Here is a 19,418-nt window from a genome sequence, read left to right as displayed (position 1 = left end):
CACACTGCACGCCATATTTCTTTTAGAAAAACCTATAAACATATTTATTTATTGCATATTTCTGTATGTGCCTATCTCAAACCTAAGAACGTTTGCAATAGAAGAGTGCTCATAGCTCAATAATGGTTTAAGCCTAGTAAATGTTAAATCTCATGTATATAAGCTTGTTAAAAATATGTACATCAGTCAATAACATATCTATATAAACTGTATAAGTACCAAAGCAGTCGATATCCAGGTACGCGTGATCTCAGGTCTCGTAAACAAGCGTAGCGCTATGAAACTGAACTCAAGATCTGATTCAATTACATGTATAATTAAATCTTACGGTCGGGAAACGACGTGTGCCGGGAGCATTTCTCAGTTGCGCGGGATGAAAGAGCATAGTCCAGGTGAAACTGCGGTCGGTTGGTGACCGCCGTTGACCTCGTACCAATTACGCGCCCATTAGCGCACCGAGCACAATACCTCGCTATTTAACTGATGTCCAGCTATCCGTACCCGCCGCCGCCTCTATTTAAATTAGACGTACCAGCAAGACTATCAAAAATGTATTACCTACATATTGTCTAGATTATGATATGTGAGGATCATTCAGTTTTTTTATTATTATGAACACTAAGAAAAAGTTTGTGAATGCGGAATAAATCTGAAGTATTTGTGATACTACTTTGACTTTTGATCATATTTTACTTACATAAACATAATAAATCTTCTTTAGGAAATAAAGCGATTGTTCTGCTATTAAAACTAAAACTCTAAGTAAATACATACATACAAATGTTACATGTAAAAATCGAAGTCAGGTAGGTCTACCGCTCTCATACGAAACAAGCAAATTCGTATTACTGAATTTTTATTTAGGTATAATAACCGGACTTTTATTCAACAGTTATCTTGTTGCCAATCCATATTATATACAGTGAAGAATATGTGATTTTCTTTACATGTGGACTTAAATACTGATGTTTATACTTTAATATGGAAATGTTACAGACCTGTGGAATTATTTAAGACTCAATTTTCTTATAAATCGCGTACTTCCAAATATAGATATAGAAAACAAAAGGCTTAGATAATTAATGTAATAATTTAATACAAACAACAGATTCGTAGAAAGGGTATTTCACTTCAAAACTTCCAAGGATTGTTTATCGCTCGACCATTGAAATATATTTACAACGAAGAATAGATTCGTTGCTAGGTACATGTCTGCAACAAATACCAAAAGTGTGATTGTAATAACCATAACTGGAATGATAAAAATAAACCTGCATTCTTCAGTTACGATTCTTGAACCATTCATTCAAAGGTATGTTCGTAATCTTCCGTGAAAGATATAAAATGCCATCATGATTCCTTTCGTAAGAGTCATTACCATGCCGCTCTAATTCTTTGGTCACGCAACCGATGTTATAGCTATTGTCAAAAGTATTAATATGTGCGGCGTGTTCCATCAAAAGTCTGTACTTTAAGAAATCTTGTTGATATCAAATATTTCTGACATACAACTTTTAACATAAGAATAACATTCTATTTGATCACATGGCTGGATGGTCTAGTATTTAGTGAGCCTGGCTACCGTACCAGGGATATCGGGTTCGAACCCCAATCGAAGTCACTATATTTTTATCGATATTTCATATTCGAATTCTGTTTATAGGTACTTGTCCTCGTCTAATTAATAGGGTATCTGGCAGGGTGATGAGAGAGATGCGCTCTCCGTGAACATTTTGTGTTAATACCAATAGCGCAGCTAACCATTTTCACAATATTGTATGAAATTTATCAATTTAGATTTTTTTAAATGTATCTTAAGTTTGGGGAGTAAGGGGAGAACGGAGCATAACATCTTTTCCGGCCCAACTGTCATCCTCACCTGCTCGCGCTAGTGGTTCTTTCAGAATAGCTAGCGGCGGCGGCCCAAAGGTCGCCGCGGTGCTCCCTGCCAGACAACGGACGAGGCAATGGCGACCGAGCAATGGCGGTATAACCATACGTACCTAACCGGGAAACCGATTAGATGAGGCTTCAGCAACCTAGGAGCCCAAATAGCCCCTAAAAAGCCTGGTGCAGAAGGCAAGGGGAAACCACTGCACTATTTTCCCAAGAAAACCACATGAATAGATTACTTAATGAGAGTGTTATGTCATGCAATCCGACTGACCCCCGGCGCCATAGTGATCCCGGGTCACATGGTGGGAAGTATGTTACCGGCCACTGTACTGTAGACCACCAGGTAGGCAGTGGAAACTATGCAACTGGTGATGGTACTGGTAAAAGTAAAACCCAACTGAGAAAATATTTGCGTATGGGAACTTGGAATGTGAGAGGAATGTTGAAACCGGGTTAGCAAGAAGTCATCGAGAGGGAGATGTTAAGGTGCAAAATCGACATATTGGGGCTAAGTGAAGTTCATAGAAGAGGCAGCGGTCATATAAAAACTGCTAACGGGAACATCTTGTACTTTTCGGGATCGGAAAATCATAGTGGTAATGGAGTTGCTATACTTCTACCACAGAAACTTGAAAGCAGCGTGTTAGGATACAAAACACCAAGTGATCGTATTATTGCTGTTAAACTTGATGCGCGCCCCGTACCTATCAACATTGTCCAGGTGTATGCACCAACCTCCCAATCTGAAGAAATTATATCTGACCAATTCTATTTTGAATTGGACGACTTGTTGCGTACTATTCCATCTAAGGAGGTGACTGTTGTGTACGGCGATTGGAACGCTAAGGTTGGTACCACTAGAGGTGATGTATTACTCGGAGCAACAGTCGGAAACTTTGGACTTGGTGTGAGGAATGACAGAGGTGAAAAATTTCTTCAATTCTGCGTGGAAAATCAGCTGGTCATCATGAACACCTGGTTTGAACAACACCCGAGAAGGATATATACTTGGATATCGCCATGTGGACATCGGAACCAGATTGATTATATTACCATCAAGTCTAGGTGGCGATCTTCCGTATTGAATACTAAAACACTTCCTGGTGCCGACTGCGGAAGTGACCACCAGTTGGTGGTGGCAGACTTCAGACTTCGTTTAAAAATCATCAAGCCAAAATTTCCAATCAATATAGAACTGAATAAGCCAGCGCTGGACCATTTTCATAAAACTGTAGACATAAATATACGATCAATGCTTTGGGATCCATGTGGTTCAAGTGAAGCGAACTGGAACAATCTGAAAAAGGTTGTACTGGATACGGCTGAACAAAGCAGAGATCTACACAAAGCAGTTCCTAAACATGAAGAATGGATTAGCAAGGAGTCATGGATGTTGATAGAGGAAAGGAAAAGACTAAAAGAACAAGGCATTGTAAACAATAGTCAAAGGGAGCGCTACAATCGATTGCATGCAGAGATTCAAAGGTCTACTCGGAGAGACAGAGATGAGCACATCAATAACATATGTGAAGAAATTGAGGGACATGCTGATAAAGTGCAGACTAAGGACCTTTTCCTGAAAGTGAAGCTGCTAACAGGTGTCTTCAAGCCGAAGAAATGGATTATCGAAGATAGTAGAGGTAACACCTTGACAGAAATGGAACATGTTCTGGAGAGGTGGAGAAACTACTGTTGTGACCTATATCGCGATGAAGATAATTTATGCACCGTCAAAAGATGGGATGACCACCTGGAAGAGCCTCCTATACTACTTTCTGAGGTTGAATATGCAATACAAAAACTTAAGCACAAGGTGGTTGGTCCGGATGGCGTGTCGGCAGCGATGCTTCAAAGTCTCGGTTCAGAAGGGATAACATTATCCATCAGATATGTACCAAGATCTGGAAAACAGGCCAATGGCCCAGTGATTGGACAAAATCTGCAATAGTACCACTTCATAAGAAGGGCTCCACAGCGAAGTGTGAGAACTACCGAACTCTGTCGCTCATGTCCCACGCGAGTAAAATACTCCTTCGCATAATAAACAGCAGACTATCAGCTTTCATAGACCACCAGATACCGAGAGAACAGACTGGTTTTGTAGCTGGAAAAGGAACTCGCGAGCAAATTTTGAACGTCCGAGTGCTCATTGAGAAATTTCGCGAGTTTAACAAGCCTCTGGTGCTATGCTTTATAGATTATGCGAAGGCTTTTGACTATGTTCGGTGGAGTAGCATGTTTGATGTGTTAATTGATATGGGCGTTCCTTCTCATCTCACACTACTGATACGGAATCTGTACCTTGATGGTTCTTGCTTCGTGAAACTGGATAATCGAAGATCTAAACCCTTCCATACAGAACGTGGAGTGCGTCAGGGCTGCATTCTGTCACCCAAATTATTTAATATCTACGGCGAATATATAATGAGAAGAGCACTTGAAGGCTGGAATGGCGGTATTTCCGTGGGCGGTGAAACACTCACAAACCTGAGATACGCTGACGACACTACCATGCTTGCATCAGATGAGGAGGAAATGGCAATTCTGCTGAGCCGTGTGGAAGAAGAAAGTGCCAAACTCGGTCTTAAAATCAACCACTCCAAGACCAAAATAATGATAATAGATAGAGCGCAACTTCTTCCACGTTCTGATGCACTCAGTGGCTACGAGAAAGTAGCAGAATTCATATATCTTGGGTCGCAAATAACATCCGAGGGTGGCTGCATGGGGAGATACGCCAAAGATCCGGAACGGCTAAAAGTGCGATGGCCAATCTCAGGAAGATATGGAAAAATCGTAGCATCCGATGTAAAACCAAAGTGCGCTTGGTGCGGGCACTGATCTTTCCCATATTCCTCTACGGGGCGGAGACATGGTGCATAAAAAGCCGGGATATCAAAAAGATCGATGCCTTTGAAATGTGGGTGTGGCGGAGGATGCTGCGAATACCGTGGACTGCCATGCGAACAAACGAGTCCATTCTAAGGCAGCTAGACATCCGAAAAAGGCTCTCTTCCATCTGCCGGGAACGTGTTATGAGCTTCTTCGGACACATCATGCGGTCTCCCAGACATGAATTAGAGAAGCTCATAATTACGGGTCGAATAGAAGGCAAGCGCGCCGTGGGCAGAACACCAGCCAGATGGTCAGATCTAGCAAGAGAAGCACTCGCTGGTAGTCTGTACCATGCAGTGCATGCCACCCATGATCGGGCGCATTGGAAGTACATCGCATGTGGTCGCGATCCTCAGTAGTGAGGGAACGATATAGAAGAGTAGAAGATCTTAAGTTTCCTTTCTCTATCTTTAAAATTAAAGAACATAGTAAATCAGTCTTAAGGAGGAATGTCAGAGGTCATCGGATTAAGGACTTTTCGCACTTAATATCTAATTGACACAATACATTAGTATAAGGGAGTGTATTTTTGTAAGGCTATTTATATTGTGGAACGACGCCGCCCCGCCGGCACAAGAACCTCTTTACTAGGTGTTTTGTACAATAGCTTGAGATAACGACGTCGTTTTTTGCCAAAATATATTGTCCCGGCTTTGTGGCACACTCCGCACTCGGGTTGCTGATATGCAAATAGGCTCCAACGAGATCGTAAACCGTCTCTTATCAGATAACGTAATTCGGCGCTAAGTTATATCAGCCAAGTCAAATAATTCCAAGATATTAACTTATCAAGTACACTGTCTAATTTTATTTCGTGAGATTTGCAATGCATAAATATAAGTTTCATACAAAGTTAAATTTAGATTGCTTAGGGAGCATTTTATCATACGATGAATAGGCCTGCTTGTGACAAATGTTCGCGATAACCCACCGCGGCGTACCCGTTTCCACTACCTGCTCTTCCTATCAGTAATCTTATACTTCTAACTTATCTCTAGTAATACGTTATTTAGGAGAAAGCTCAGTATTATGTGGACACATTAATAGTATACACCAGTGAACTCTTATAATTTTATACCACGCCAAAAGATATTAAAATGTTTTTAAAATTTAGTTTTGCTTTTTAAAATTGGTGAAACGGTAGCTTGTGACCGTAACAACGTTCTCGCAGGTAAGGTCCCAGACAACATCTGGCACGAACCGAAAAATAATCCTACAACAGTACAAATTATTTTAGACTCACACCAAAATAAGTGGAAAACCTTTATAAATATTAAAAGTATTAAATTTTTGACACTAAAGTAATACCTATGATTTCAATATTCAATTTTATTTTATTTTGAACTAAAGCAATATACAAGTAACGACTACTATCTCTACTACTATTATTTTCCTAGAAATTCAATCTCGGCAAATGAATCGATTTTAAGTATGTACATAAAATAATTAGGTTTTTTCCGACCATAATTTCATTACAATACCTTAGACGTGGGCTGTTTAGAGCAACGAGAAGAAGAAGAGTCCAAAAAAATTATGACATGAACTGGCGGGTCATAACAATCGGACGTCAAGGAATAAAAATCCGCGGCTATTTTCATACATTTTTTTATATGTTTTATTAAATAGAACTTTATGTCCGTAGTTTTTAAGTTTAAATTTATTTTTATTGCGGCACGATTTATACTTTCTGCGGACCGCACAAATATTGAAACGCAGGTCACATGCGACCCGGGGGCCTTTATTCGGACAACGCAGATTTAGACAAAGTTATACATATTTAGACTTTTTCGGTCATTTTATTGAAGCCTGTGAATCAACTCTAGGTGCTTGTTTTTTTTTTATTGTAGGTAAATTATACATTTGCATGTTAACATATTTCTAAGAGTAATTTCTATACTTAATAATATGTTTGTTTTTATTTAAAGTACGGATTTATCAGGTAGCTAAAAAATATTTTTATTATTACAAATAAACTATTAGGTAACCACAAGAATATAAATAATGCAATACTGAAATTTTGGAATAATTTAAAACACACTTCACTAAAAAGTTTTTTTTATTCGTTCTGGTTCTTACCTGGCCCTCGATGAGGGCAAAATGGGGAACTATTATAAAGAAAATAAACCGAGACTGCCACATGTGCCGGCTGGCACTTTTGCTGCTGCTAAAATTTTATTAATCATTTTATAATTAATATTAGACGATAACACAGGTGAAGTTTTATAGCGATTATTGTACGTTAAGTCGACGGTGCATATTGCTGCTATACAGATCCTATGAAGTTGACCGTTAGCTTGTCTGCCGGTTGCCATAGTAAAATATTTCTGGAGAAATTTAATGCTTATTGCATTTTTTTTGTTAATCAAAGAAATAATGCAACTACAGAGCATGTAATCGTTTAATCGTCATTAACATTTAATCACTCAATAACCACAATTATTCTTTACACTGAAGCAAGAAAATACCAGACATGCGGCCACAAATATTGACTACACTATAATATAAGGGCTTACTTAAGCTTTCAAAGCCACTATAATACAAAGTTTTTATTCTGTGGTTCGTATATTCAACATCAACAGAAAACAAAAAAAGTATTAGGTACCTATACGAACTGGTAACGCTGTAGCGAGACGAAAACGTGGCATCGGCGCACACGCATGTTGAGGAGAGGTAGAGCCTGTCGGGCAAGTTCGGAGCGGAGAGATAGAGGGGCGCCGCGCCAGTATTCCTTCCGAGTGTGTCGAGGCTACACGCGACTGTGCGCGATTGTGCTTTACGACTGCCACTGCCTCGCCAACGCCACTGTAAACAGAAACACCGCGACGCGACTCTAACAAACTCTCCTATTTAGCAACCGGTTGGACCTTTGTGATCTGTAAAGAGGTTGTTTCTGTGTCACACAGTGTTTGCAGTATGTATGTGTTTAGTGATATGTTATGATGTTCTCGAATATAATTTTGTGATGACTAAAAACTGGATTGCTTAAGGATATTAATTCAGGTACGTATCTACTGGGCTACGTTACAATCTATTTTTGTGTATTAAAAGTAGGGGAGCCGCGAGAGATCCCCGTCTATTGTTACACAAGGCAAACGCGGAGCGGGCGATGACGGCTAGCGTACGGGCGTTTGGAGCCGCCAGTACAACCGCTCGTGCTAAATGTGTACGAACGAAAGCAAGCTACTGTGTTCTCTTTATTATGCTTAGTCTAACTGTTTCTTTTCACGAGTCTTACCATGCTAATTTGTTACAAGACATATTAGGTTAATCAAAACACGTTCTGTTTGTACTCAACACTCTTAAATCTACTATAGTTCAATATTTAGCAATTATTTTCGTTTATCACAGATCGCTACATTGTCACTTGCCGCTACACTCTTAAATTTATCTAGTACAATTAACTATTGCCTGACCCTGTGTAGAGTAGTTACCACACTTCACTACTTTGCCAAGAGTTGGGAGTTCGATTCGAACTTCGGAAACACTCATGACATAGACAGATTTGTTTGCTTTATGTCTGGGCGTTTAATATATACATATTTATTTTAAGATGTAAATAAATATGATAGCTCTCTGGTTCCCTTAGGAGTTTGGTTTCAGATCACCGTTTGAACCTGATTATTTAATTAACTGGTCCATTCATTTATTAGAAGTAAATGCAATGCATAACTCATTTGTAACGTATAGTCGAGGAGATACAATTGCTTTACATTTTGATATCATAACACTAATGAATGGAACAATTATCAACATCCTGCGTAATTGGGTGTCCGTCGTGAATGTCACGAATCACATTTATGACTAACTTTACAGAGCATGTCATTACTATAACAGACGAACCGAATGAATTGGACGCGGTCAGTTTCGATGTTACATAGTTGAACTTATGATTTTTTCTTACCTAATCTTTGATAGTTTAGGGGTATTCCAAATACGCGCGGATGGGTAGTTGAGCTCACGGGGCTCAGTCTGAGAGAATTTGCTAACACTACCCTACAGCAAGAGCAGTGTTTCGCTGAATCGACCATCGAATTGGAATCGCGACCGACTGAGAAGATCCGGCGAGAAACTCAGTAGATTGTGTCTATGGGCTAAGTTGCACGTCGAGCTCTTCGTCGTATTCGAAGAGTTGTAATTTCATTAATACTACGTCACAACTCGTATAATCAGGCCGTTACGTAAAAAACATTGACCATTGAAGTCAACATGTACTGTACAAAGTACAATCACCTTGCTTCTAAATTAATTAACGAAAAACGAATGTATTATCTTTTTTTTAAAAAACCCAAATAGTCTTTTGAAGTTCAGTTGAGAGTTATAACTACACTTTATTCGGTCCACATCCAAAAATTATGTCCCTCTTTCTCTGCCCAAGATTATTATTACCTTACTATCTAAAAGTGTAACTCGCTCAACAATTAATGTACGGCACTATAAATATGATTCATATCAACAAGATAAATTATTTTTAATCAACCAAGATAAGACGCGATTAAACAGACACGTAAACTTAGCTATCACAAACAAGTAAGCCTTGTCCTGTCTTATTTACAATTCATAGGGATACGACATGTGAGTCGACTATTATCAAAGCCGGCAATGTGACTTTTGGACAATTATTGGTAAATCAGAAAAACGAATTATTGACTTTGTATTCCATTGGCAGTCACAAAACTCTTCTGAACGATATCTTAGATAAATAACAGGTTAAGTATTAACCTTTATTTAATGCAGGTTTTGAACCGTATTCTTTGAAGGAGACGATTATATTCAAATCAATCTGTATTGACATATCAATAACATGTTTTTATCCAAATGCACAGATTGCCACCTTTGATAATAGACGACTCATGTATAATATATAAAACTGTACTGAAAAACAGGTTAGTGACTGCACAAATATGTGCTAATAGGTATATTTCAAAGTTTCGAAGACTATGGAACCGACTTCGACACAGTCTATTTACCGAACTGATTCGATTTTTGCGATTCGATCTTACTCAAAAATCATCCATATAGTGAGACATGAAGAATTTTTAAATTAGCATAAAATTTATTTCGTTAAAAATAATCTTAAAATAAACTGCGTGTCCCGGTCACAAATGTTAGACGTACTTGTACATTGTATGGATTGGCAGAAGGCAAAAAACATATTCAAATAACACATATTAATAAAAAGAAATATTTTAAAACTAAATATACAAAGGAAGTTGATTAAAATGTTCACCACATCGATAGTTTACAAAACGTACACTAAAAAATTATGGAAATGTCTCCTGTGTTTGATTTTGATCATTATTTTGCATTAAAAGATACTTTTATTAAAAACACAGCATAGAAATTAGTTGTAAATCATGTAGCAATTAATGTTTAAAATGGCTGCACGGAAGAGTGAGTGATAATATCTAGCCATCTCTGTCGCACCGCCCGCATCTTAGAGCAGTGTGTCGTAAAACAATTACCCCCACCGCCAGATTTAAACGGTTTCTAAGTCATTCATTCCAAGGGGGGTTCATTGTATTCTTTCTAAAATTTTGAATAACATAACTTCAATGAATACAATAACCCAATATCCTGTTCAACTAAATAGATCGAAAATAATAAAAAGGATGACACATGTAGGTTTACCCGAATGCTTCCCCAGTTACGTTTTGAACTTGATAGGTCACGTGGTTAAATCGTGAGAATAACAAAAAACCACAGTAATATTTCATTATAATGCAATGTAATGACCTATTATATTATTTTTGTAATACAATATATCAAAATTCATAAGGCGAAAGCGGAACAGAAAACGGAACAATCACATATTAATTTCTATTTAAATTCACCAAAGTCAATATTTAATTATGTACTGTTTTCAATTTATGGATGCTAAATAAAACTTACATTGAAATATGCGATCGAAAAATAATACCTAAACAAATAACTGTAACCGATAGCAATTATGACATTTTACTATCACAATACGCTTAACCACATATTGATGTCGTATGAATATTCAATAATTATGTACCCATTTTAGGTAAACGACGAAACCGAAGTCTTAGTATAGTTACGACTTTAAGCGTGTGCAATTTTCGAGGAATCTTATTATTACTATAGGTTTTTATTTCAGAATTCATAATAGAAACTCCATAAGATATTATGAGCAAGCTTTTATTTAAAATTTTAGTAATTCGAGCTTTTAGTTGGGATTACGAAAGACTGCGAGTCCGCACCCCAGAGTGTTGGTTGTTCCAATGAATTGCCTCCCAATGCTTATAAAATTAGACTGTCCATATCTTGCAATAATTCCCTCATAATACTATCGGTACTCATTATTTTATATCATATTTTATACAATATTCGAATTGAAAATAGTTAAACTAAAACAGGTCATCGAACGGAATTATTTACATTTTGTAATACTAACACGGAGCCACGGTGAGCAAACTCATTATAGAAAATGTAGTTTAATATTATTCACCTACTTACAAGGCATCTACAAGTTTACTCAAGTGCGAAGACGATAAAACTGATACCAGGTAGGTAATTCAGGTACTCACAATTTCATAATCCAATACATGCTAACGATTAGCAGAAGACGAGCTTACGGCCTACTTATCGTGAAGTCGCGTTAAGAAGACATAAAAATCAAATTGCCAACGCGTGGATTAAAATATGACCAAAGACGTGACGTTGTAATTTAATTTCACATGTGCTTCAAACTTATAAACGATTGACACATATTTTATGCTCATACTGGGTTCACCCTGCCTATTTCTGCCGTGAAGCAGTAATGCGTTTCGGTTTGAAGGGTGGGGCAGCCGTTGTAACTATACTTGAGACCTTAGAACTTATATCTCCAGGTGGGTGGCGCATTTACGTTGTGGATGTCTATGGGCTCCAGTAAACACTTAACACCAGGTGGGATGTGAGCTCGTCCACCCATTTAAGCAATAAATAAAATAAAAACTTATTACTTTTAAATAATTGTGCTTTAACAGTTGAACTGATCATAGTCCTCGTTAAACACGTATCACGTTTTGCTCAATTAAACTACATATACTTACACATTATATAAAAATCACTAAAAAATCAGTTACTTCACTAAAATTGTTACATAACGTACCTGCTATCGTAACATTCAACCGGTTTGAGTAAAGTAATAACATCTTAATAACATTATTAACTTGAAATGATTATATATTGAAATGGTAAGATTTCCGTTTGGTAGTCCTGCCACGTTCTGACTTATCCTTCTATCCTTATCACGTATCATTTGAAGACGTACCTACATTCCTGCAGGGAATCGTGACAAAGTCAAATGCAGCAATAAATTCTATACTTACATCGAGAGTATAGCGGAAAACTTTTGTTTATCATCAACTGTTTTCATAACTGTATATTCTCAGTATTTTTTTACTGTGGTCATTTACCCGTATGGTGTGTACCTACTGTTGTACTATAAAAAAAAACTCTTAACCGCAGCTTCCTTTTTAATGTGAGATAGTAAGACTTCATCTTCAATAGCATCCAAGGTCTCATATATCAGCCAACCGCGTCTGAGTATTTAGTTTCGGACTTATCTATACATAAATATAAGAAATAGCCGCTTTTTACGACATGCATGTGAATATGTATACAGTACATAAACCAAAAGAATTTTTTTTACATTTTTTGTCTGTCTCTCTGTTTGTTCCGGTTAAGCTCTGGAACGGCTGGACCGATTTTGACGGGACTTTCACTGATAGGTAGCTGATGATATGAGGAGTAACTTAGGCTACTTTTTTTAGACTAGCTTCGCCCCGCGGCTTCACCCGCGGCTATTGTCGTACCGCAGGTGACACCGTGGGGCGAAGCTAGTATTTAATCTCTAATGAATCCACTGATTCTCTTACTCGTAATACCGACCCATTTCACTAGGGAAAACATTTTCTCGAATCGTCTTAGATTTTGTATTAGAGAGGAATCAGTTATGATGAACATTCAATTTTAGAATTGTTCTGTTGTAATCTTACCAAGCCGTATGTAGTAAGTAACAATAACGTAGATTACGGGCATCACGCCACTTTTATCCATGAATAGAACCAGAATATGCAGGATTCAAACATGTAACAGAAGATTTGTCAAGTACTAAACATAATTCGGCTTTAATAAAATTCAATATTATAATCGAAATCAATTAGAGAATGACGACCAGAATAGCTACTGAAATAAAAATATGCACGTTTATTAAACATTTATCTGAAACTTTGTAATGAACAAGTGAATGCACCTTGATGAGCGCTCTTTGTGAATCGACATTTAATGTACCTACCGTTGTAACGCAGTGTGCTTTGAATATGTAAATAAGATCACTCGAGTCTCTTGATTAACTGGTACATTTATTGGTACTGGTATACTTAATGGTACTTATTGGTAATTGATTAACTGGTACTGGTAACTATTTAAATGTAATTGAACTAACTACGTTATATTACTATTGTTTTTGATATTTCATTTTGTTGTCTAAAAAAGTACATTGTTGAGAAACAAAAAGGTTAATTGTCAATCCAACAACCCCTTGATTGTTTCTACTTAAAAGTGCATCTGTGAAAGTGCATGACATTGTACGATCATTATATTGTATTTTGATATCCCTTTCAAGTGTCACAATGAACAGCAACATCTGGCGCAAAATTTACTAGACACAACTTGGGGTGTTTTCATTGTTTCCACAACCATTACCATTGATTGATTGATTTTAAAATTTTAATGTCCTAAAAATTTAATAGCATTATATTCAACGTCGTCAAAATGTATTACACCAAATGACAAAAAAAAAACCTAGTAGGTACCGCTAAATACAAGAAATAAGAAATATCGTAACAAAACGGGCAGTGCGATGATCACGATTCACATCGACTTTTGCTTCTCACGATCTCTACATAATAGTTAAAAAAGTGCAAAAAAATAGACAGCGAATCTTGAGTAACGAGTGCGTCTGCGGATGCACGCTGCGTGCGTCAAACGATCATCTCGTGTGACCGAGAACCAGAACGGGTCTTGATAACTTGAGATGATCGTGCGCTCACAATATATACATGCATCATTAAAATATTATTATTCTTAAGTGCATACGTACATAGTACAAGTGATTTTATCAACTATATATCATATTTTAGATTATTAATTTGATATAGATAGATATTCCTCATTATTAAAATCAATTGTGCTACTAAATAACTAAAACTAAACTAAACTTAAACTACTGTAATTGGTAAACATTAATTGCACTATTAACTAATAATGAAGAATAATAAGGCATAAACAGATATCCATACTTAGCAGTTTATCAAATTTAGTCAATCTAAATATGGTGCTTGATACTTGTAACATGGTGTACTGAGAAACTATACATACTATAAGCAATCTCAAATATGACAGCAATAGATACGAACTGAATATTAAATACATATTCTATAATTAACTAGATCGCAATAAACAAGCGCGTTACGAAATATAAGAATTAACATAAGTCAATTCTGTCCAAGAAAGATTATTATAACATTATGGTTCATAGAAAAGTATCAATGAACATAAGTTTATCAAAAAACGGTAACAATTCAGTCATATTTACGCCTGAACAATGAAAATAAATTCAAAGAATAATTTTAAACGAATATTATTTAAGTGTAAAAACGAATAAATTAGTTTTATAATGCATTTCAATCCAATACCTATGTACAGTAAAACAATATTCTACTCGTATTTATAAGAAATGCGTGATACCATATACAATTTTTATATTTTTCTTACAGAGCACAGACAGCAGTGCAGGAGCATGGCGTGCATAGAGAGGCTTGGGTGTTAATCCAAAATGGCCGTCGCTCGCGCGGTCCTAGTATTGTTAGCGTCCACTGCACAGGCGTGGATGCCCGACTCAAACGCACGAATCCACGTGAAATACGGTAAAAAATATTTGAAATTCTACCTAGTCCCTAATAAATAGCTAATTTTATGTTAGTTTTTTAATGGAGTACAGAAGGACGATGTTCAGAAAATAACTAATAGATGTGAAAGAGAAAGGTTACGTGTTGGTTGACTAGGAATACATAACCGTTGGTAATAATGCCCAAACTCCCCTTTCCTTGCAAGCATTCGACAAGATTCTGTTCTAGGGTGGTTTAAAGGCTCACAAATTTCATTTCATTCAATATAGTGTAGGGTCGTTCGCATGACCAATATTCCAAATCTGTCGAATCATCCTGCTGTTGAAATATTATTTCTTTCTGTGGTCAGTATTAATTTTTCTAAAATAGCTAAAATATAGGTGTATTATACTTACTCAAAAAGGTAGGTACTGCAGGTGTCAGACTAAAGTCTCATAAAGACGTGAGACATGAGAAACTCTCAACTGATTGTTGCGAAATCACAATCGCTCATTGTTATTTAATCACATTACAATGGAAATGTTATTGGTTTACTCTTTACAAAAAGACAAAACACGTTTTTTTACGCGAATCGCCTTGACACAATTAAAACCAATAATAAGTCTCCATTTAAGATTTAGTCAAAAATTTAAATAAGCAACTTTTATACATGAAGCCCGAAATGGTGGGTTCCACAATCCTGCTTATTTCTCTAAAGTAATCGTGTTTTTTTTTTATTGCTTAGATGGGTGGACGAGCTCACAGCCCACCTGGTGTTAAGTGGTTACTGGAGCCCATAGACATCTAAAACGTAAATGCGCCACCCACCTTGAGATATAAGTTCTAAAATCTCAGTTTAGTTACAACGGCTGCCCCACCCTTCAGACCGAAACGCATTACTGCTTCACGGCAGAAATAGGCAGAGCGGTGGTACCTACCCGCGCGGACTCACAAGAGGTCCTACCACCAGTAAGACTAGTTTAAAGACAGTCGTAGCAATAAAGCAGTGAAGAATTCAGTCTTGCCTTAACGTAGCTTAAACGTCGTTATAATATGGCTATATACATATACAATGAAACCATTCTCAGATAATAATTTTACACCAAGTAGGCCGTGCGCCGCTAACCCATTAAAGCTATTAAAAAAACGAAATATACGACGGTTGTGCGTGTGTTCTACGTTGGTTAAATCCAAAATTAAAAACTATTTCGGTCTAATAAACTCACATTCATTTCGTGATGTTAACGTCTCGCAAAACTCCAGAAACTGTTTGCTTTAGAATTTAAGCTTTGATTTTTATCACTGTCAAAGCATTTTTTTTATATATACGTCTAATTATAATGTAATCGATGACTTACGCCCGAAATTTTTTCAGGCGATGAAAATTCAGAACAGTTCGTGGGTAATGCAACGGCACCGGATCATTTCCGAATTTTAGACAGAGACGACTTCTCTATTATAGTTGGCGGCAGGTAAAATTATTGAATACATACTTTCATTTGTAGATTTATTGTTTGAATGAAAAAATATAGACAAGATTCGGTTTGATACAACATAAACTTCTGAAATACACCTATTACGAGTAGATTTAAACACTACTTTTGTTATTAAATTATTTTACTTTCCAAGTGTCAAATTCGAAGAGACACGAGCATAAATTTCAACATTCATCACCTTGAACATTCGCTTAAAATTTAGCAATATTTATGTTAATTTACTTTTACAGGAATACTGTCTACAATCTCAGTCTCTACGATCTGTCAGAAAACGTTGATCAGGTAATTAATTTCATATGATACTCATCTTCAAATCTTTCAACTATGATAAGTGGCAGATTGATGCCAAGGGCGGCAAATTTTTGAAAGTGGCTTACATATAAAAAGCATATTCTTTCTTTATCGGTGTCTTGAAACTGATAGATTTTGCGTCAACTGTATGAATTAATGTTACTATTTTCACTTTGTTAGTTTAACAGTATAAAGATTATTATTGAAAAATTAATTTCACTCGTGATGTTTATTTTATTTTATTTTTTATCTTAAAACTAGTTTCGGTTTAATGATCCCAAAAAATTACCACAACACAACTAAAGAGGTCAACATGGCTGCAGTAACTTGAGCCATGTCACAAGACACTCTGGATCTGCAAATATCATTATCGTCTGTGCGATTAAAGTTCGTTGTACGTGGCCATTTTTAATTACGCTTTACGATATGGTTACTAGTATTTATGCTAACGATGCGTAAACTTGTTTTCACTGTGGCTTTCTATGTAACATAGATATTTTAGTTTATCTCATTTTGAATCGAATTAAGGAATAACAAGGTTTATATTGATCGACAACTACATTTTATACAAGTATATACCGAGTGTAACACTGACACGTTAAAATTAGCTGTAAGATTTTAAATTGATTTTGTAATTTACGGTAGGTGCATTATTAGGCTGCCAAAGTCCATGAATAACACCAGAACAAATCCTTTAAACCTCTAAGTAACTCCATCCGTCAAATACAGTGATTACGTGGTATGGTAACTATAATACGTTATGGTCAGACTTTTTATAAACTGAACTTCAGCAAAATCAATCGTAGAAATATGTATAGGTAATTTACAAATTATTATAACAATTACTTTTTCTTATTGTTTCGAATTCGACATTCCACAGTTAAGGTTTACATTTGTCTCTCATATTATTATAGAGACCACTAGATCATCCCTAAGTATCAATTAATGATCGAAAAGTAATTATTATTAATTTTATTAACCAACACCATCACTACATACTATTCACTGCTACAGTAAACAATATGTGTTTTACATGAGTAAACATTTTAATATTGAGATGAGAAATAAATTTTGTGGAGAAAAATACCACTGTTTACAATGACACGATAGTTAGGTAAAAATTACAACTGAATACTGGTAAATTTACGCCAGACAGTTACGCATGTAGTGATTAAAACTGCCATCTAGTTTATTCATATTCAACATGGATTCAAGTGTTCACACGATTATAGAACAGCAGATCGTATAAGTTTGTTTCATTTTTTTTAATCAATCACTACAAACAATGCCTAAATTATAAAATAAAACAAATATTATCAACTAACTAAATCAATTTACCATATTTCGTATATGATGTGGGCGAAGTATGAGTATTTGGAATAGACATTAACCAATCTGACAGAAACGTCATATTTAATCTCTAATGAACCGACTGGTTCTCTTAATACCGACCCATTTCACTAGGGAAAACATTTTCTCGAATCGTCTTAGGTTTTGTATAGGAGAGGAATCAGTTATGATGAACATTCAATTTTAGAATTGTTCTGTTGTAATCTTACCGAGCCGTATGTAGCAACAATAATGTAGATTACGGGCACCACGCCAATTTTATCCATGAATAGAACCAGGATATGCAGGATTCAAACATCTAACAGAAGATTTTTTTTCAAGTACTAATTAACTAAACATAATTCGGGTCAAATTCGTTATTGCTATCATAATGCGTCAAGCTTTTATTTTATTTATTCGATATTTTGACGGTAGATATAGCAGTAAGTAAAACAGACAAACAATTATTCTCTAATTTTGTTTTGTTTCTCTCGACTTTGGACTCCAATTCGTTTTGTGAGAGCTCGAATACAAAATTCATTCGAGGCTACGATTAATGGCATCACAATGTGCGCATGAAATAAAAATACGTTATGGACAGACACCAGTACGAGGGGATGTTTGGCTCTCCGCCAAATACATTACGATACATACACAAAAAACTTTATTTATTTTATTCAACTTACCTACATTATTAAAACTATGATGCGGCTTATGAATACTTTACCTTTTTCGTATTGAAAATTTTTTAGATGATAAAAGTGTCGAAAGAAATTCAATTTATACGCAATATACATAGATCATTTCTCGTACATATGTTTAATGTTATAGCTTTGTTTATTTATTCTTCGTCACTAAAAAGTGTTTTCACTACACTGTCGAATATGACATTTTAAATTACCTAGACATTTAAGAGCTTGGCCGATGATGTTTTGAATTATTCATGAACATCGGCTTAAGTCGTTCACTTCACGCCGGCTAAATGCTTTTTTCTATAACACGACTTCGTTGATTGTTTTCACAAATTTATTTGTCGTAATATTTCTTAAAATTTAATTCATTTTCTTTTATTATTTCTGTACAACGTCAACAATGTAATTTACGTTTTATTTTATGTTTAATTTTATAGCGCTTAGAGTGGCAATCGACAGAAGCACATAAAGAGTTATGTCAGCTAAAAGGAAAATCTCCAGATGAATGTCAAAATTATCCCCGGATTGCTGTGCGAGCGCACGGCCGCTTCCTCGTTTGTGGCACGAACGCTTTCAAACCACAATGCAGGCGCTATGGAAGACATCCCCCTTACCGTCATATCGATGAATTTGATGGGAGTGGCCGATGTCCGTATGATCCTCAGCACAATTCGACTTCTGTTTTTGTCGGTAAGCAAACCAAAAACTTTTCATAGCAGTAGGTACTTCACTGAAGTGTTTCACAGCGTCAGAGATTGTGTTGCTCAGTTGGTGGAGAACATTTGTCGGTCACGAACGCCGACCGCACGACTTGAGGTGACCCTATCAAATCCCTATCAAATTACCGTATGAAAAGACCCTATCAAATTGTTGGTTCTATTTTTATTTAATTCAGTACACAATATGAAATAAACTGACAACCA

At 36.2% G+C, this 19,418-nt stretch overlaps 1 protein-coding gene across 3 annotated transcripts in view; it reads left to right on the top strand.

The window, feature by feature from the left end:
- Positions 1–19,418, top strand: part of LOC114242584 (semaphorin-1A) — a 106,809-nt gene that overhangs the window by 82,361 nt on the left and 5,030 nt on the right. For 2 of the 3 annotated variants that reach the window (XM_089727685.1, XM_089727686.1), the window contains 4 exons: positions 14,577–14,726; positions 16,063–16,159; positions 16,414–16,465; positions 18,933–19,185. In XM_089727685.1, the coding sequence (XP_089583811.1) occupies positions 14,636–14,726; positions 16,063–16,159; positions 16,414–16,465; positions 18,933–19,185 (493 nt within the window). In that variant the 5' untranslated portion in view covers positions 14,577–14,635. Of the gene's footprint in view, positions 1–14,569; positions 14,727–16,062; positions 16,160–16,413; positions 16,466–18,932; positions 19,186–19,418 lie in introns of those variants that run through there. The other variant, XM_028173796.2, reaches the window with a different exon arrangement.

The sequence above is a fragment of the Bombyx mandarina genome, chromosome 05 (genome assembly GCF_030267445.1).
Source record: "Bombyx mandarina strain Sakado chromosome 05, ASM3026744v2".
Taxonomy (NCBI): Eukaryota; Metazoa; Arthropoda; class Insecta; order Lepidoptera; family Bombycidae; genus Bombyx; species Bombyx mandarina.
The sequence above is the reverse complement of the archived record's forward strand: the minus strand, read 5'-3'. Positions and strand labels throughout refer to the sequence as shown.